The sequence below is a fragment of the Artemia sp. Qi Xiang Cuo genome, chromosome 16, assembly GCF_049724085.1.
Source record: "Artemia sp. Qi Xiang Cuo chromosome 16, ASM4972408v1, whole genome shotgun sequence".
Taxonomy (NCBI): Eukaryota; Metazoa; Arthropoda; class Branchiopoda; order Anostraca; family Artemiidae; genus Artemia; species Artemia sp. Qi Xiang Cuo.
In genome coordinates this window covers 58,236,283-58,257,524 of record NC_142809.1, presented here as the reverse complement: position 1 = coordinate 58,257,524, position 21,242 = coordinate 58,236,283, and the positions used below count along the sequence as shown (strand labels likewise).

At 33.0% G+C, this 21,242-nt stretch overlaps 1 protein-coding gene across 3 annotated transcripts in view; it reads right to left on the bottom strand.

The window, feature by feature from the left end:
* The window catches only part of LOC148943128 (KICSTOR complex protein SZT2-like), a 495,507-nt gene that overhangs the window by 438,470 nt on the left and 35,795 nt on the right, over positions 1-21,242 (bottom strand). For all 3 annotated transcript variants that reach the window (XM_089102275.1, XM_089102276.1, XM_089102278.1), the window contains one exon: positions 10,465-10,573. In XM_089102275.1, the coding sequence (XP_088958401.1) occupies positions 10,465-10,573 (109 nt within the window). The remainder of the gene's footprint in view (positions 1-10,464; positions 10,574-21,242) is intronic.

Here is a 21,242-nt window from a genome sequence, read left to right as displayed (position 1 = left end):
TGATGGGACTCTGGCATAAAATGTAAATATCGTTTATGCTTGGCTCATTACGGAGTAAACCAGTTTCTAAGGTACAAAGGTGATTTTGCCGTTTCGAAAATGTTTTGAAATAAAAAAAAATATAGACCTCTGAAGTACCTACGGTCAACCTCCCTTTACCACAATGTTTGAGGTATGTACTTCTACATCTGTATATTTTTTAAAGATAGGTTCAGGTTTTGGTGGTCTGGTACGGGTATATATGAAATCTTTTATTTTACAACAAATTTTTTGTTTTGTTTTGCAATAAGAAAGCTATCACCTCACAAAAAGCTTTTCAACAATGCTCTACAAAATTAACCAACGGGGAAACAACCTAGAGATTATTGACTTTAAAACAAGCATAAGAGAGAAAAAACGGGTTAAATTTAAATAGAGCAGTGGAAGAAGCTTAATTCAGTTTAAATCCGTCTTTTCTCTCTTTATTTTTTTTTTGTAAATGGGAAAGCAGTGGGAAATTATAGAAATTATTTTATTTTGTAACGTTTTTCGATCCCCCTAAAAATGGCTAGCTAACCCGAATCAACTATATTGTGCAAGCATCCTTGAAGAAAAAAACTGGTAATTTGACTATAAAACAAGCCTTTCAGATTTAAAACTAAACCTGAAAAAAAATACCAGGTGCCAAAAACTGCCCAGCCGTTATTTCTTTCTTTTTTCAATCTAACTTAAAAATACTATACGAAAGCCGTCGGCTCAATACATCGCAGTAACATCTCCGTACACTGAAGTTGTCAAACCTACAAGCTAAACAAGAATGAATTACATTGGTTGGCTTTGGTCCACCCTATATTTTACTTTTGACCAATAAACCACGCCAATTGAAACATATGGGAAATGATAAAGTTGCAAAAAGCGCCACCATAACGGAATAATTTGGATGGAGCCGATCGAAATGAGTCTACATAACCGTTAAGAGTTATAGTTTAGAGTTTTACTTTAGAGTCTTAGCTTAGATTTATAGTTCGATTTATAGTTTAGTTTTGTTTTAGTTAAGAATTTTAGCTTAGAATTGTAGTTTAGTTTTAGTTAAGAGTTTTAGTTTAGATTTTTAGCCTAGAGTCTTAGCTTAGAGTTTTAGTTAGAGTTATAGTTTAGTTTAGTTTTAGTTAAGAGTTTTAGTTTAGAGTTGCAGTTTAGTTTTAGGTAAGAGTTTTAGTTTAGAGGTTAGAGTTTTAGCTTAGAGTCTTATAGTAGATTTTTAGTTAGAGTTATAGTTTAGTTTAGTTTTAGTTAAGAGTTTTAATGTAGAGTTGTAGTTTAGTTTTAGTTAAGAGTTTAAGTTTAGGGTTTTAGCTTAGACTTTAGGTTAGAGCTATAGTTTAATTAATTTTAGTTTAGAGTTGTAGTTTAGTTTTAGTTAAGAGTTATACTATAGAGTTTAAAGATTTAGTTTAGAGTCTTAGCTTAGAGCTTTTAGTTAGAGTTATAGTTTAGTTTAGAGCTTTAGTTTCAAGTTGTTGTTTAGTTTTAGATAAGGGTTTTAGTTTACAGTTTTAGTTAGAGTTATAGTAGTTAAGAGTTTTAGTTTAGAGTTTAAAGTTTTAGTTTAGAGTCTCAGCTTGATGTTTTAGTTAGAGTTTTTGTTTAGAGTTTTAGTTTTAGTTTAGAGTCTTAGCTTAGAGTTTTAGTTTGTTATAGATTAGTTTAGTTTTAGTTAAGAGTTTAGTTAGAGTTATAGTCTAGTTTAGTTTTAGTTGAGAGTTTTAGTTTTGAGTTGTTGTTTTGTTTTATATAAAAGTTTTAGTTTAGAGTTTTAGTTTGGAGTCTTAGCCTACAGTTTTTGTTAGAGTTATAGTTTAGTTTAGTTTTAGTTTGGAGTCTAGAGTTTTAAGTTAGAGTCTTAGCTTAGAGTTTTAGTTAGAATTTAGAGTTTTAGTTTAGAGTCTTAGCTTAGAGTTTTAGTTAGAGTTAGAGTTTAGTTTAGTTTTAGTTAGGAGCTTTAGTTTAGATCTATAGTTTAGTTTTACTTAAAGAGTTTTAGTTTAGAGTTTATAGTTTTAGTTTACAGTTTTACTTTAAAGTTTTAGTTAGAGTTAGTTTTAGTGTAGTTTCAGTTAAGAGTCTTAGTTTAGGTATTGGAGTTTTAGTTTTGAGTCTTAGCTTAGAGTTTTAGTTAGAATTATAGTTTAGTTTTAATTCAGAGCTTTAGTTTAGTCTTAGCTTAGAGTTTTAGCTAGAGTTATAGTTTAGTTTAGTTTTAGTTAAGAATTTTAGTTTACAGGTTTTGTTTAGTTTTAGATAATAGTTTTAGTTTAGAGTTTAGCGTTTTAATTAGAGTTATAGTTTAGTTTAGTTTTAGTTAAGAGTCTAGAGTTTTAATTTAGAATGTTAGCTTAGAGTTTTAGTTAGAGTTATAGTTTAGTTTACTTTAAGTTAAGAGTTTTAGTTTAGACTTATAGTTTAGTTTTAGTTAAGAGTTTTAGTTTAGAGTTGTAGTTTAGTTTTAGTTAAGAATTTTAATTTAGATTTTAGAGTATTAGCTTAGAATCTAGTTTTAGTTAGAGTTATGGTTTAGTTTAGTTTCAGTTAAGAGTTTTAGTTTAGACTTGTAGTTTAGTTTTAGTTAAGATTTTTAGTTTAGAATTTTAGTCTAGGGTTTTAGCTTAGAGTTTAAGTTAGAGTTATAGTTTAGTTTTAGTTTAGAGTTGTAGTTTAGTTAATAGTTTTAGTTTAGAGTTTTAGTTAGAGCCATAGTTTAGTTTAGTTTTAGTTAAGAGTTTTAGTTTAGAGTTATAGTTTAGTTTTAGTTAAGAGTTTAGAGTATTAGCTTAGAGTCTTAGCTTAGAGTTTTAGTTAGAGTTTTAGTTTAGTTTTAGTTGAAAGTTTTAGTTTAGAGTTGTTGTTTAGTTTTAGATAAGAGATTTAGTTTCGAGTTTAGAGTTTTAGTTTAGAGTCTTAGCTTAGAGTTTTAGTTAGAGGTATAGTTTAGTTTAGTTCTAGTTAAGAGTTTTAGTTTAGGGTTTTAGCTTAGAGTTTAGAGTTTTAGTTTAGAGACTTAGCTTAGAGTTTTCATTAGAGTTATAGTTTTAGTTTAGTTTTAGTTAAGAGTTTTAGTTTAGAGTTATAGTTTAGTTAAGAGTTTTAGTTCAGAGTTTCAGTTTAGCGTCTTAACTTAGAGTTTTAGTTAGAGTTATAGTTTAGTTTAATTTTAGTTAAGAGTTTTAGTTTAGTCTTAGCTTAGAGTTTTAGTTAGAGTTATAGTTTTAGTTTAGTTAAGAATTTTAGTTTAGAGACTGGAGTTTTAGTTTTGAGTCTTAGCTTAGAGTTTTAGTTAGAGTTATAGTTTAGTTTAGTTGAAGTTTAGAGTTGTAGTTTAGTTAGGAGTTTTAGTTAGAGCCATTGTCTAGTTTAGTTTTAGTTAAGAGTTTTAGTTTAGAGTATTATTTTTAGTTAAGAGTTTTGGTTTAGAGTTTAGAGTATTAGCTTACAGTCTTAGCTTAGAATTTTAGTTTGTGTTATAGTTTAGTTTAGTTCTAGTTAAGAGTTTTAGTTTAGCGTTTTAGCTTAGAGTTTAGAGTTTTAATTCAGAGTTTTAGTTGGAGTTATAGTTTAGTTTAATTATAGTTAACAGTTTTAGTGTAGAGTTGTTGTTTAGTTTTAGATAAGAGTTTTAGTTTCAAGTTTCGAGTTCTAGTTTAGGGTCTTAGCTTAGAGTTTTAGTTAGAGTTATAGTTTAGTTTAGTTCTAGTTAAGAGTTCTAGTTTAGGGTTTTACCTTAGAGTTTAGAGTTTTAGTTTAGAGTTTTAGTTAGAGTTATAGTTTAGTTTAATTATAATTAAGAGTTTTAGTTTAGAGATTGGAGTTTTAGTTTCGAGTCTTAGCTTAGAGTTTTAGTTAGAGTTATAGTTTAGTTTTAATTCAGAGTTATATTTTAGTTTAGTTTTCGTTAAGAATTTTAGTTTAGACTTGTAGTTTAGTTTTAGCTAAGAGTTTTAGTTTAGAGTTGTAGTTTAGTTTTAGTTAAAAGTTTTAGTTTAAAGTCTCAGCTTAGAGTTTTAGATAAAGTTTTAGTTTTAGTTTAGTTTTTGCTAGGAGTTTTACTTTAGAGTTATAGTTTAGTTAAGAGATTGGAGTTTTAGTTTAGCGTCTTAACTTAGAATGGGTTTTATTCATTTTTAAGGTTAATTTAGGCAAGGTTACACACGCTTGCGTAACCTAGCCTAAATTAACCTTAAAAATGAATAAAACCCACTCTAAGTTAAGACGCTAAACTAAAACTCTTAACTAAACTATAACTCTAAACTAAAACTCCTAACTAAAACTAAACTAAAACTATAACTCTAACTAAAACTCTAAGCTAAGACCCTAAACTAAAACTCTTAACTAAAACCTACAATTCTAAACTAAAAATCTTAACTAAAACTAAACTACAAGTCTAAAGTAAAACTCTTAACGAAAACTAAAATAAACTATAACTGAATTAAAACTAAACTATAACTCTAACTAAAACTCTAAGCTAGGACTCGAAAATAAAACTCCAATCTCTAAATTAAAACTCTTAACTAAAAATAAACTATAACTCTAACTGAAACTCTAAGCTAAGACTCTAAACTAAAACTCTTAATTAAATTAAACTAAACTATAACTCTAACTAAAACTCTAAGATAACACGCTAAACTAAAACTCTTAACTAAACTAAAACTCTTAACTAAACTAAAACTCTAAACTAAAACTCTTAACTAAAACTAAACCAAACAATAACTAACTAAAACTCTAAGCTAAGACTCTAAACTAAAACTCTACGCTAAAACCCTAAACTAAAACTCGTAACTAGAACTAAACTAAACTATACCTGTAACTAAAACTCTAAGATAAGATTCTAAAATAAAACTCGAAACTTGAAACTAAAACTTTTAACTAAAACTAAACTGTAACTCTAACTAAAACTCTAAGCTAAGACTCTAATCTAATACTCTAAACTCTAAACTAAAACTCTTAACTAAAACTAAACTACTAGCTCTAACTAAACTACAACTCTAAACTAAAACTAAACTAAACTATAACTCTAACTAAAACTCTAAGCTAAAACCCTAAACTAAAACTCTAAGCTAAAAACCTAAACTAAAATTCTAAACTCTAAACTAAAACTCTTAATTAAAACTACACTACAAGTCTAAACTAAAACTCTTAACTGAAACTAAACTAAACTGTAACTCTAACTAAAACTCTAAGCTAAGATTCTAAGCTAATACTCTAAACTCTAAACTAAAACTCTTAACTAAAACTAAACTACAACTCTTAACTAAAACTAAACTAAACTATGGCTCTAACTAAAACTCTTAACTAAAAGTAAACTAAACTATAACTCTAACTAAAACTCTAAGCTGACACTCTAAATTAAAACTCTAGACTCTAAACTAAAACTAAACTTAACTATAACTCTAATTAAAACGCTAAACTCTAGACTAAAACTCTTATCTAAAACTAAACAACACCTCTAAACTAAACTACTTAACTAAAACTAAAGTAAACTATAACCCTAACTAAAACACTAAGCTAACACTGTAAACTAAAACTCTGAATTGAAACCAAACTAAACTATAACTCTAACTAAAACTCTAAGCCAAGACTCTAAACTAAATCTCTAAACTAAAACTCTTAACTACTATAACTCTAACTAAAACTGTAAGCTAATACCGAACTAAAACTCTAAACTAAAACTAAACAACAACTCTAAATTAAAGCTCTAAACTAAACAATAACTCTAACTAAAACTCTAAGCTAAGACTCTAAACTAAAACTCTAAACTATAACTCTTAACTAAAACTAAACTACAACTCTAAACTAAAACTCTTTACTAAAACTAAACTACAAGTCTAAACTAAAACTATTACCGAAAACTAAACGAAACTTTAACTCTGAATTAAAACTAAACTATAACTCTAACTCTAACTGAAACTCTAAGCTACGACTCTAAACTAAAACTCTTAACTAAAATTAAACTAAACTATAACTCTAACTACAACTCTAAGATAAGACGTTAAACTACAACTCTAAATTCTAAACTAAAACTCTTAACTAAACTATAATTCTAAACTAAAACTCTTAACTAAAACTATACTAAAACTATAACTTTAACTAAAACTCTAAGCTCAGACTCTAAACTAAAACTCTAAACTCTAAGCTAAAATCCTAAACTAAAACTCTTAACTAGAACTAAACTAAACTATAGCTCTAACTAAAACTCTAAGCTAAGACTCTAAAACAAAACTCGAAACTCGAAACTAAAACTCTTAACTAAAATGAAACTAAACTAGGACTCTAGCTGAAATTCTAAGCTGAAACTCTAAACTAAAACTTTAAACTTCAAACTAAAAATCTTGACTAAAACTAAACTACAACGCTGAACTAAAACTCTTAACTAAAACTAAAGTAAACTATGGCTCTAGCTAAAACTCTAAACTAAAACCCTTAACTAAACTACAACTCTAAACTAAAACTAAACTAAACTATAACTCTAACTAAAACTCTTAGCTAAAACCCTAAACTAAAACTTTTAACTAAACTACAAGTCTAAACTAAAACTCTTAACTGAAACTAAACTAAACTATAACTCTAACTAAAACTCTAAGCTAATACTATATGCTGAAATTCTAAACTAAAACTCTTAACTAAAACTAAACTACAACTCTAAACTAAAACTCTTAACTAAAACTAAACTATAAGTCTAAACTAAAACTCTTAACTAAAAGTAAACTATAACTCTTACTAAAACTCTAAGCTAACACTCTAAATTAAAACTATAGACTCTGAACTAAAACAAAACTAAACTATAACTCTAACTAAAACTCTAAACTCTAAGCTAAAACTACTATCTGAAACTAAACAATACCTCTAAACTAAAATTCTTAACTAAACTAAATTATAACTGAAAGTAAAACTCTATGCTAAGACTTTAAACTGAAACTCTTAACTAAATCTAAACTAAACTATAAGTCTAACTGAGACTCTAAGCTAAGACTCCAAACTAAAACTCCAATATCTAAACTAAAACTCTTAACTAAAACTAAACTAAAACAATAACAAAAACTCTAAAGTAAAACTGTAAACTAAAACTATAACCTCTAAACTAAAACTCTTAAGTAAAACTACACTAGAAATCTAAACTAAAGCTCCTAACTAAAACTAAACTATAACTCTAACTAAAACTCTAAGCTAAGACACTTAACTAAAACTCTAAATTCTCAACTAAAACTAAAGTAAACTATAAATATAACTAAAACTCTAAGCTACGACTCTAAACTAAAACTCTAAACTCTAACTAAAAGTCCAAGCTAAGACTCTAACTTAAAACTTTAGACTCCAAACTAAAACTAAACTAAACAATAACTCTAACAAAGACTGTAGGCTAAGACTCCAAACTAAAACTCTAAGCTAAAATTCTTATCTAAAACTAAACAACAACTCAAAACTAAAACTCTTAACTAAAACTAAACTATAACTCTAACTAAACTCTTAACTAAAAATAAACTAATCTGTAACTAAGAAAAACTCTAAGCTAAGACTCTAAACTAAAACAAAAACTCTAAACAAAAACTCTAACTAAAACTCTAAGCTAAGACTCCAAACTAAAACTCTAAACTCAAAACTAAAACTCTTAACTACTATAACTCTAACACTGTAAACTAAAATCCTTATCTAAAACTAAACAAAAACTCTAAACTAAAGCTCTAAACTAAACTATAACCCTAACTAAAAGCTTTAAGCTAAGACTCTAGACTAAAACTCTTAACATAAACTAAACTATAACTCTAAACTAAAATTAACTAAACTATAACTCTAACTTAAACTCTAAGCTAAGAATCTAAAATAAAACTCTAAAATCTAAACTAAAACTCCTAACTAAAACTAAAATACAACTCTAAACTAAAACTCTTAACTAAAACTATACTAAACTATAACTCTAACTAAAACTATACGATAAAGCTCTAAGCTAAAACTCTAACTTCTAAAAGAAAATTCGTAAAAGAAATTCCAATATAGATATAAAATAAAACTGAACTATAGCTATAAACTAAAAAACACAAAAGAAACTAAACTAAACTATAATTTTAGCTAGGAATGTACGATAATACTCTAAGCTCAAACTCTAAACTAAAACTAAACTACATCTCTATGCTAAAACTCTTAACTAAACTAAACTATAGCTCTAACTAAAAATTTAAGCTAAGACTCTTAACTAAAACTCTAAACTAAAACTCTTAACAAAAACTAAACTACAACTCTAAACTAAAATTAACTAAACTATAGCTCTAACTACAACTCTATGCTAAATCCCTTAACTAAAACTCTAAACTCTAAACTAAAACTCTTAACTAAAACTAAACTACAACTCTAAACTAAAACTCTTAACTAAAACTAACCTAAACTATAACTCTAGCTAAAACTCTAAGATATGACTCTAAGCTAAAACTCTAAACTCTAAACTAAAACTCTGAACTAAAACAAAACTACAACTCTAAACTGAAACTCTTAACTAAAACTAAACTAATACTAAACTAAAAGTGTAACAAAATCTCTAAGCTAAGACTCTAGGCTGAAACTAAACTAATCTATAACTAACTAAAACTCTAAAGCTAAGACTTTAAGCTAATACTCTAAACTCTAAACTAAAACTCTAAACTCTAAACAAAAACTTTTAACTAAAACTAAACTAAACTATAACTCTAACTAAAACTCTAAGCTAAGACTCTAAGCTAAAACTCAAAACTCTATAACTCTTAACTATAACTAAACTACAACTCTAAACTAAAACTCTTAACTAAAACGAAACTGCAACGCTAGACTAAAACTCTTAACTAAAATTCAACTAAACTATAACTCTAACTAAAACTCTAAGCTAAGAATCTAAGCTAAAACTCAAAACTCTAAAACCCTTAACTATAACTCTAAACTTAAAAAAAATGAAGAAATATCATGTTTAAAAATGGGGAGGGGGCAAAAAAGTTGGGTGGAGGGGGGCCTTTATTTATAAAATATAATAAAGGCTTTTGAAAAGTATTGGTTGGTTTTGGGGTATTCAAAAAGCCATAAAGTAAAGTTGTGGGTGAAAAGGATGAGTACTTCAACTTGTAAAATTGGTTTAGGAGGGATATTATGAAAAGAACTTGTTCTGAAATAATATAATAAAGCCTTTTGAAAAGTATTGCTTGGTGTTAGGGTATGCAAAAAGTCGTAAAGTATTGTTGGGAATGAAAAGGATGAGTACTTCAACTTATAAAATAAGTTTAGGAGGAATATTAAGAAGAGAACTTGATCTGAAATTATATATTCGGGGGGGGAGCCAAAAATTTACGTGGAGGGGGGGAGCCTTCTGTGTCTCAAGCCCGCTACAAAAAAGTATTAAAAATGTAGGGGGGGGATAAAAAGTTGAGTGGAGGGGGGGGCCTTCTGTGTCTCAAGTGTGGAAAAAAAGTATTAAGAAAAAATGGGGGAGGGGGTCAAAAAGTTGGGGGATGGGGGCCCTTCTGTGTCTCATGCGCGTAAAAAAAAGTATTGTAAAAAATGGGCGAAGGGGGGCAAAAGTTGCTAGGAGGGGGCCTTCTATGTCTCAAGCGCGCAAAAAAAAAGTATTATAAAAAATGTGGGGGGCCAAAAAATTCGGGGTGAGGGGGACCCTTGGGGATTGGGGTAGGAGACCTTACAACACTGTTCAAATGGTAGTTGTGTATTATACCGAACACAGTCGAGAATCGCCAAAATAAAAACAAAATAATATGTATCTCTTAATAAAAGTTAGCATTCCCTCAGATGGTTTACCATTTTTGTTTCTACTTTCAAATTTATCTTGTCTCATGGAGAAATTGTCTCAATCAGTTTTGATCTCGTTTGAATTTCTGAAAATATATCTAGGGTAATCCTAGTTACACTATTAAGGCTTCGAAAGAATATTGATATTTATCTCTCAGACCAAAGAAAATGAAGCCTTTTAGTTTCTTAATTCCCCTCGTGTTACATTGGAATTCCCCGTCGATTATCCAAATCAATTTCCCAGAAATCTAGTCACTTCTGTCTGTATCCAAGAAACATCAGACAAATTGACCAACACTCATAACCATCATACAACCATCATCAAACAGAACAGAACCATGAAAAAACATCAAACCAACCATCAGCAAACAGATCCATGGAGCCATCCATCAACAAACAGAACAGAAATAACATCAAATAACCATCGAACAGAACAGAAACATGAACAAATTATATTAGTTTCGTATCAATAGGGTCCCTCCTACTACAGACTCCCAAGGTTAATCAAGCGCTGTATTCGTACTCATAGTTTTTTTGTGACTCTGGTGACTGCGGTCTGGTGACTTGTCACAAAGCCTTCTCCCTCGGGGAGTGGCAACAAGGTTTAGTAGTACGTAGGCTTTAGAATGCCTTTTGCAGCTGTGAGTTTTTTTTTCTTTTTTGGGGGCTTACCTTTAAGAAAAAGCCTTCTTTAAGTCTGCATGCAAGAAGGTGGCATGCATCAAGCTCCAATCTATATTCCGAATCTTTCCAACGCTCAATAGCAAATATTGACGATTTTCTGTAAACAAAAAGAAAAATGAGTAAATAAATAAAAAGATAAAAAAGGCTGCACAGGTATAAAACGGAATATATATGATAGAAACACTAGCATACTATTGACATTGTCACAGCAAAAGGTATAGAACACAATTTTTCTCAGGAAATAGAAAAATGTATATACACACACATGAATTACTTCCTAGAATTCAATAAATATAACAAGTTCTTTCAACTGAAATTAAAAAGCAGTAATAAAACTTAAAAAAAACAGAAATTATTCCAAACACGAGGGGGGCTGTCCTATCCTCAGCCCTCGCTCTTTACGCTAAAGTCTTAAAGTCCTTTAAAATACTTCTCATTCAAATTTAACGGCCCTTTTGTTTGAACAATCTTCCTTATAAAATTATCACAATAGTCAAAGTTTAACGGAAAGAACGAGGCAGCCACCCTCACATTCGGAATAATTTCTTTTCATTTTAAGTTTTGATGTTGCTCATTACTTTCAGCTAAAAAAACTTATTTTACTTATTTAATTTTTTGTCGGTTTTCAAATTCTGCCAGGAAATCCTCTTACCTCTCCCCAACCCCCCGTAAAAAGTTACCCTGGAAATTTCCAGGTTAGACACGCACACAAGTTAGACGCGATCACCTATAGAAGAAGAAGAAAAAAAAACATATCCGTGATTTATCTTTCAAGTGGAAAAAAAATCCACATTTTGGTAGATGTGAGCTTAAAACCTCAGCAGTAGGATTCTGATATGCTGACACTGGTCATCTCAGGAGGAAAAAATAAACACGAATCAGTTTTCTGGCAAAAGCACAAAATTCCATATGTTTATGGATAGGAGGTTGAAACCTGTACAAGGTTTTCTGATATGATGAATCTGACGGTGTGATTTACATTACGATTGATTGACTTTTAATGGGTATATCACATTTGTTTCGGAAATCAAGACAAATTTTCTCAGGCTCGTAGCTTTAAATCGATAATATTAAACTTAGTGAATATTATATATTTGTAATCAGCCTTAAAATCCGTTTTTTAGAGTTTCAGTTACTTTTAAGCTGACAATTCGTTACTAAGAACTGTTTGATTCGGACTAACTTCCATTGTTAAATGCTAAAATAGTTAATGCTAAAAAAAAATCCATCGTTTTCGCAGGATGTGGACACGCTCGTTGCTTTCGCTGATGACAATACAATTGGTACTGAAGTAGGAACAGAGTCTTAGATGCTTCCCAAATTAGCTGACCTTTTTGAGAGAGTCGTTCTTTTATTTGATTCAAATTGCGTTTCCCTAAATGTTGCTAAGTCAAGTTTTTTTAAATTTTTCTCGTATTTCTCTGGCGTGCCCTGAGTTAACTAATATCCAGCTTTCAAGGGGTCTCTCAGCAGACTTAAGGATCTATATATTCAATTTCTCGGTATTCTTCTCAATGAAAACCTTTCATTCAAGCATCATATTGGACTAATTAATATGAAGATCTCAATGAGTCTTGGAAACGACACAGCATTCGCACGGGACTCTGACTAATGGACAATTCTTCTGGGCTTGGTATGTTTTGATGGGCGTCTTCGGGCTGAAAAATCTCTTCCTAGCCAATTTATCTATTATGGGCTGCCTCCCCGTATTAGCATAATATTTGTAGGCATGAATATATAAATGAGTCGGAGCTAATAGGCTTGAGACTGTCTGTGCAGGATTTCGACTCTTGTTGATAGGAGAGCATCGCCAATTGCTGAAAACCATGTTGTGACCAAGATAGGCCCAGGATTGCATAAAGCCTCCATTCTTGGAGGTCCCAGGGACTTCTTGCTGTCCGGTTCTAAGCCGGCTTAAGCACTTTGGTGTAGACTTGAGAAGATATGTGACCCCCGTCCTGCACTGGTATCGGGGATCATTGCTGTTCCTGAGGCGAAAACAATTTCAATGATTTAAAGAACATGAAAATTGGAACTTGGAATGTTGCGACGTTAAAAATGACTATCGACATTTTGACTGACGAATTCAGAAGATTCCAACTGGATTTATTAAGAGTTTCAGAAACTCATATCCCAGGGGATGGAAGCATGAAATTAGGAGATATAGAATTTGTTTACTCAGGCAGGAAGGATGGGGTACATAGACAGGAAGCAGGGCTCATGATGAATAAGGAAGCTGCTAAGTCTTGTTTAGGCTGGGAAGGTATTAATAATAGAATACTAATTGTTCATTTTATGACTAAAAACTTCAGGGCATCAGTTATAGTAGTACACGCCCCTGTAGAACCGACTGACGGAGATACTAGTGACTCAGATGAATTTTACTTACAGTTACAGGAGCAAATAGACAGGGTCCCAGAATATTCTAGACAGGGTCTAGAAATATGATGTTATTGCTGGGAGATTTTAACGCCCAGGTTGGTAGAAATAGGGATAGATGGTACCCTAGCCTAGGTAAATTTTATGTAGGAAAAGAAAACGGTAATGGATACAGACTTTTGCAATTTTGTAGGTATAACAATCTAGTTATAACCAATACGATGTTTGGTCATAAAATAGCTCATAAGTTAACATGGTATTCACGTGCTGGTAAGACAGCACACCTTATTGATTATGTTATAGAAAACCGAAGACTGGCAGGATCAATACAAGATACTAGGGTATATAGGAGTGCCGTTATTCATGTTAAGAGTAAAGATCACCATCTAGTAGTGTCAAGGGTTAATTTAAAGTTGAAATATCGGAAGGGTAACTACCTCCCGGGAAGTTATGATGTTGGTAGACTCTAGGATCAGAATTTGAGAGAAACTTTCCAGGAACAGTTGAATACTAAACTTCAGAGTTTAAAATTTGATAATGTGAAGATGGTTGGAATAATTTTAGAAAAATAATTTGTGAAGTTGCTGAAGATGTATTAGGGAAAAAAGATAGAACTGTACAAAGGACTTGTACAAGAATTATCTGAGTGATAGATCATATGAAAACAAAAGGAATGTAAAGTAAGTGGAGAAAGCGTCAAAAATATGAACTAAGGAGCCGTGAAGTTGAGGTCATGGATAAAATTGCCGAAGATCTGGAAGATGGAGCTAGGCCGCATAATAGCAAATATTGTACTGGCATGTTAAAAAGTTGAGAGGGAATAGTCAATCTGGTCTTGGCCCAGTTAAAGATAGGAGTGGGGCCGCAATTAGCGATAAGGAAAAAACTAAAGAGAGATGGGCCGAACATTTTGAGAATTTGCTTAACCAAGATAGAGTTCCAGGAAAAGATATAGAGGAAAATGAAAAAGTTTGTGATACCTTGGATGTAAAGGAAGATTTGTTTTGTGAGGAGGAATGAGCAACGGTACTAAAAGGATTAAAAAATAACAAGGCTCCAAATGCCGGTAGGGTGGTAAATGAGTTTCTTAAATATGGTGGCTCTGAGGTTAGAAATAAGTTACTGAAGATTATGAATATGATTTTTGAAAAAGGGGAGGTACCTAACGATTTTAGGAAAACCTTAATTAAGCCACTCTATAAGAAAGGTGATAAAAGTGAGTGTGGTAATTATCGAGGCACTAGTCCGGTCTCTGTAGGTAGTAAATTACTTAGTAATATGATACTTTTTAGACTAAGAGATGCTTTAGACAAAGTTTTAAGAGAAGAACAGTGCGGTTTTAGAAAAGGTAAAGGATGTGTCGACCAAATTTTCACTCTTAGGCTAATAATAGAGAAGTGCCTGAGTTTCCACACAACTTTGGTCCTCAGTTATATAGATTATGAGCAAGCGTTCGATTCTGTTGATAGAAGAGCTTTAGTAAAAGTTTTATCCTTGTATGGTATCCCAGACATATACATTAAAGTGATTAGTGCTATGTACGAGAATAACACTGCTGCGGTTAAAGTAGGAAATGAGGTTAGCAGCTGGTTTTGTATTAAATCCGGAGTTAAGCAGGGCTGTGTTCTATCCTCCTTTATATGGATTATTTTGATGGACTTTGTTTTAAGGAGCACAAGAAAGGCAATGGGAGACCACGGAATCAAATGGGGAGGAAAAAGTCTCCTGGACTTGGATTATGCTGATGATTTAAGCATCCTAGATGAAAGTGTAAGCAAAATGAATGAAGTTTTAGACGTTTTGCGGGTTGAGGATGCTAGAATTGGTTTGAAGATTAACGTTAGGAAGACTAAGTCACAAAGGCTAGGAATAAGTGAAGATAAAAAGGTGACGTTGGGTAATGAAAAGATTGATCAGGTGGGCAGCTTCACTTACCTTGGTAGTATTATTAGTGAAGATGGTGGGAGCAGTGAAGATGTTAAAAGTAGATTAGCCAAGGCTCAGGGTGTTTTTTCACAGTTAAAAAAAGTTTGGAAGAATAGGAAGATAAGTCTGCAACCCAAGATTGGAATATTAGAAGCTACATTGATGACAGTGGTCAAATATGGCTCTGAAGCATGGACGCTCCGAAAAGCGGATGAAGATTTACTTGATGTTTTCCAGAGAAATTGCTTAAGGATTGTTCTGGGTACCCGGCTGACTGATCGTATTTCAAACAATAGGCTATACGAAAAATGTGCCTCAATACCGCTCTCTAGGGCTATAATGAAAGAAAGGTTGAGGTGGCTCGGGCAGGTTGTGCGGATGAAGGATGACAGATTGCCGAAGATTGTTCTTTTCGGCCAACCGTCTAGGGAAAAACGGAAAGCAGGTCGTCCCCGTCTGGGTTGGGAGGACGTCATAAAGAAAGATTTAAAGTAAATGGAAACTTCGTGGGCGGATGTAAAAAGGGAAGCTTTGAATAGATTGGGGTCGAGGAGGAGCGTGCGTAGCTATGTTGGCCTCAGGCGGCTTGGTGCAGCGGTGATTTTTTAGTAGTAGTAGTAGTAGTAGTAAAACGCATTTTTCCTAGATCAGTTTTAAAAACTCTTTTCCACTGCTTAATTCAGGCCTACATCTCTTATTGCACTACAATATGGACGTCAAGTTTCTCTTCTTTTTTAAAACCACTTTCTAAGTTGTATGATAAGGCAACTGCAATTTTCACAGACTTTTCTCTTTGTTGCTTCAAGTAGAAAAGTATAAAGTTTTTAGGGCTGTACAATATTTTTGTCAACACAACCACGCTGAACCATAAAAATAAACACGATATACAAAACTAATCAGTTAAATTTGACAACACTTTTTATTTGTAGAAAATCAGCCATTAACAATTGGGTAATTACCAAAGACATCTTGTCCTTCCAAAAAAAGCTCCACCGTCTTAAGCTGTTTAACACCGTATGTTTTAGCTTAATATTTACTAAGTTAAACCCGCATAACTGCATATGTAGGCGCTCTTCTATGAATGCCCATTTTTTTTTTTTTTTTTTTTTTTTTTTTTTTTAATATATGAGGTGGTCTAAGTTTCTACTTTACAAATCCCAACAATCATATTTCATTTTAGTTGTCCTTGTTACTTTAACAACCACATTATATATGCTTTTTATTACTGAGAACATCAGTTTTTCTTTCAGCTTGATTTGTTTTCATCAGAAAAGATAGTATCAAATCAGTGGTCGCAGATTTAAGGTTTTGTTTATTTTTATTTCGTTAGAAATGAACAAGGAAATAAATTCATTCATATGCGCAGGTTAGGCATGAAATTATTCTGGAGAAGGAAAAAAAACTCATCAAAACAGCAAGAAACAGGCGATTCGTGATTCTTGTGATTCAAGAAGACATTCGATTTGTGGGATGAGTAACTTCACAGATTGCTGACTCCTAAGAAGGAATTTGAAAAACTAAAGGAACTATGGAAAAAGAAAAAAAAAAAACAAATCGTCTGTGGAAAAACGGAAGGCGGTAAGTAACATTTCGCAAAATGTACAGGAGAAGCAAAAAACTGTTTTGGAAAATATGCTCCGTCTCAGGCCATCTCATGAAAGACCTTAGGTGACAATCTTCGTGGCTGCAGAAAAGTCGTGCACTCAACGTTTATTGGTCTGCAAAACTGGTCAAAATTTGGTTACAACGCGTTTTGAGTGGATTATAAAATTGAGACTATCTCGAGAACAAAAGGCGATATGTGCATTCTGATAAAACCAACCATCGGGCGTGCCTGATTTTAGTAGAATCGATATATAACTCGTTTTTGACTGATATGGCACATAACGCCTTTAGGATTTCCCCAGCCGAAATGAAAACAAATAAAAAAAGAAGAAAAACAAAACAAGAAACAAAAAAAAAAATTAAGAAACCAAAACACGATAAGAAACAATCAAATCTAGTTTTGAGTAAGAAATTTTAAAAGGAGGTTCAAAGACTTGACCTTATTTTACTCATTAGATTATTCAGAAGTAACTTTTTAGGTTCTTAGGTATTTTAGATTACTTGGGATGAGATGGAAGTTATGAGTCTTGGCTATACACGTGACAAACGTAAAAAATAACTAATAATAATAACTAATAATAAAGGTAAAAATACAAAATATATAAAACATCATAAAAATAAACATAAATTTTGCGATATTGAAGAACCCCATTACACGTGCTTTTTATTATTCAGAATGCGTTGAAAACGTTACTTTTTGTCTTTGCTTGTTTTTCACCAGGAGTGGTCGTATCGAAGAAGTGATCATAAAATACCGGGAGAGGGTCATTCGAGCGGGAACTTAAAAAGCTGTTCTTTTTCAGCATCAATAGAGATTAACAGAATACCCTTAAACATACTCCTATCGGAGTATAAACATACTTCAGTCTTGTTTGGGAGTTCATACTCTAAACACCTCTGTTGGATATAGTCTGGATATAATCTCATTATACAATAAGACCCAATTGTGATTCCCTACGGACTTATCATAGTCAACAGAATCAAGTCTGGATATAATCTCATTATACAGTAAGACTGAATTGTGATTCCCTATGGACTTATCATAATCAAAATTTTTGAACTTGAATTATTTATAGTTAATTGACCAAACCTGTTTGATGCATTGCCTGTAGGAGTCAAGAGCTGATTTAATCGTGCTATATTTGGTTAGCGGGGGTATTCACACACCCCCTTGCCAGTAAGTCCCTTTTGATGCTATTTCGAATGAACTGCTAATCCCCAATCCTCCCGAAGCGGATTTATAATCGAGATTTATCATGGCTAATGTTACGCAAAAATCGTTCGACGAGTTCAGAAAAGTTGTGAGCGGAAAACTGGATTCTATTATTGCTACGCAGACAGAATTAAATAATAAGCTTGACGGAATTACTTCTGAGATCGCGTCGCTGAGAACGGAGGCTGCCGACTGAGATGTGAGGCTTAATAACTTTGAGAAAACTATCGACGAGTATGTCGACAAGTACCAGGCCCTGGAAAAACAGCTACTACTTATCGACGTGAAAGATCGCCGTCTGAACCTTATTGTGCATGGTTTACCGGCAGAAGAGCCTAACAAGAAAGTTGAAGATAGCGTCGTTAAATTAATTAGCGAAAAGCTGGGTGTAACTAGTGACATATCTATGACTAAGTGCTATCGGATTTCTTCACGGGCTGCAAACATCACAAATAGGCGCAGCAAGCAAAATAGCCGACGCAAGGAGTCCCCCGTATTTATTTCACTAAGCTCGGAGAGTGATGTCCAGTCAATCATGAACAATGTTAAAAAGCTAAAAGGTAGTGGGATTATAATCTCTACAGACCTGCCCCCTGCTCTCAACATGATTCGAAACTCCCTACTCTCGAAAGCACAAGAAATGAAAGAGTCGAAACTTATCGTTTCATCCAGAGTGCGTCATAAGGGTATTAACTTATGGCTAGAAGTGAAAAAAAGTGATTCTTCTGACTGGGAAAAGATTAATTAGTTTGTTTGTAGTGTATACGCGGACCATTATTTGTTTTATTTGTTTAATGAAATACGTCCGTGATCGAGAGATGAAACAAGTTCTTTTGTTGGTGTGTGTCATGATAATCTGCCATGCCAGATTATGCTTCATCGTCGCTATTCTTTTTTTCTATTTTCCCTAGGGCTAGAAATCAGGTTGTGTTTTTGCTTGGTGTGTTTTTTTCAGTTGAAGATCAGATATTTCACAAGACGTACCGTACTCTTCCACATCAAGGTTTGGTTGATGATTTATTACCGCATTACTACAGACTCCCACCAGACGGTTTGGTAAGTCAAAATGATTATGATTAATTCTACTGGTGATGGGGCATCGAGTAGGTTGAGAGATTTTGAGAGAGACCCATTAGATTTAATAAAAATTTCTGCAGATTGTGGTTTTTCAGATGATGAATATGATATTTCTATTAGATCCCTCCCTATTAACAAATATTTACTCCCTAATGAGATTAACGGACATGTTTCTCCTGGTAGTGTGAGGCTGGCAAGTTTAAACTGTTGCGGGTTGATGAGTAGTTTTGACCATTTATCTTCGTTCCTTCCATGCTACCGAGTTGATGTATTAGCTGTATGTGAGACTTTCTTAAATGAGTCAACTAGTCACCTAGCGAATATTAATGGTTACAATTTTATTTCTAAGACTAGGAATGACAGATCGAGAGGAGGCCTTGGTTTTTTTATTCATACTGATATTACTTACAGGATTGTTTCGGATTTTGATTCTATGTATGAAGAAATGTTGTTTGAATTTTTGGTTGTTGAGCTTGATTTTGGTAATGAAAAAGTGTTGTGTTGTTTGTTTGACAGACCACCTAGCTCTTCGGTGCAACATTTCATAAGTAAGCTGGAAGCGTTTTCTTCGATCGCAATCGAGCAAAGTCGGAAGATTATGTACATTGGGGATTTTAATATTGATATAAGTAATGCTGGTCATGATCTTTCATCTACACAATATTCGCCTTCGGCTGTTGATTTTCTGACACTTTGTCTTTCGCTGGGGCTTCTCCCAGCTTGTCATATTCCAACTCGAGTTGTAAGCTCGACAGCAACGGTAATCGACAATATTTTTCTGAATATGGAATTTGATTCGTGTCATGTTATTATCGATGACACGTCAGACCACTTTATGCTTTTGATGGAGATAAAAACTGGGCAACAAACGGCGACTCCGATCAAAACAACTAGAAGGCTTGATGCTACATCTGTTCAGCGGTTGAATGAACTGCTGCTTAAAATTGACCCCTCTCCGTGCTTAGACTGCGAGGATGTAAATCAAGCTTCACAGTATTTTGTCAACGAATTTACCACAGCACTTAATGTGGCTTGTCCGATGTCTTCAACCCGTCTAAGACGTTACAACAGATCTAAAAAGCCTTTGGTTACACGAGGACTACTAAGGTCGATCCAATCAAAGAACAGGCTGTATAAAATATATCTATCGAATCCCGATGAAACAAATCAAGCCTTTTTTAAAGCTTACAGAAATTGCTTAACCAAGGCTCTCAGGTCTGCTAAACAGCTCTACTATTTGAAGGCATGCAATAGCGCGCATGGATCTCCTAAGAAGGTATGGACATTAATAAACGATTGTATCGGCAAAAAAAAGTTGAATTCTTTTCCGGACGAAATGATTCCCCCAGGTGGTGATCCAGCTGTTAAAGGAAAACTTAACGTCGCCAACATGCTCAACACGCACTTCGCTAAAATAGGTGAAAAGACGTCGGAAGAGGCATCCCAAAAATCAACGCCAAATTCTGCTGATTTCAAAAGTTTTCTACCCTCTTCTACTGACCGATCCATATTCCTCACTCCAGTCTCGTCTGCTGAATTGATGCTTGTACTTCATCAACTCAAAAATGGACACTCAGAAGGAATCGACGGATCTTCTACGAACTTGCTTAAATCGATTATGCCTAGTATAGTAAATTTTTTTGTGCACATAATTAATCTTTGTTTCAAGAATGGTATCTTCCCTTCATGTATGAAGTCCGCCCGTGTCATTGCACTACACACAGGGGGAGATATAAAAGATCCGTCCAACTATAGGCCCATATCTATTCTATCTGCTTTCGGAAAAATTATTGAACGTTGTTTGTACGTGAGGATTGTAAATTTTCTTGACAAGAATAGTTTTTTCAGTAAGTCCCAATTCGGGTTTCGAAAAGGACATTCTACTGAGCATGCTATTTTGGCAGTAACCCAGTTTATTCATGATGCCTTGGATAAGGGTGAAATTCCAGCTTCTATATTCGTGGATATACGGAAAGCGTTTGACACTATTTGTCACATGATTTTAAATGAAAAATTATCTAATTGTGGTATACGTGGTCCGGCTAAATCGATAATATTGTCATATTTAAGCGATAGAGTCCAGTGTATTGATGGGGGCGAAGTTATATCAACGTCTTCGAACCAGTCAAATAAAGTTGGAGTGCCCCAAGGTTCAATTCTCGGCCCTCTGTTGTTTCTAATCTATGTTAATGATATTAGTAATTCAGTTGAGGACCTAGGGCTGACCGTTCTCTTCGCAGATGACACAGCCTGTAGTGTCTCTGGAATCGATGAAGATCGTGTCAAACATAATTTAAGTCTAGTATTCGATAGACTAGTAGCATGGTTTATGGCAAATAGGCTAGCTCTGAACACTTCAAAAACAAAGTTTATGGTATTTTCGCGTACGTCACGGGCACTTCCATGTCTGAAGTTGATTAAGTCATCTGTTTCAGGTATGGATATATCATGTGTTGAAATTATTCGTTACCTTGGTGTGCTGGTTTACTCAAATTTGATTTGGAAGCCGCATATAAATGGTATAAGATTGAAGCTTGGAAGGAACGTGGGTATTATGCAACGTATG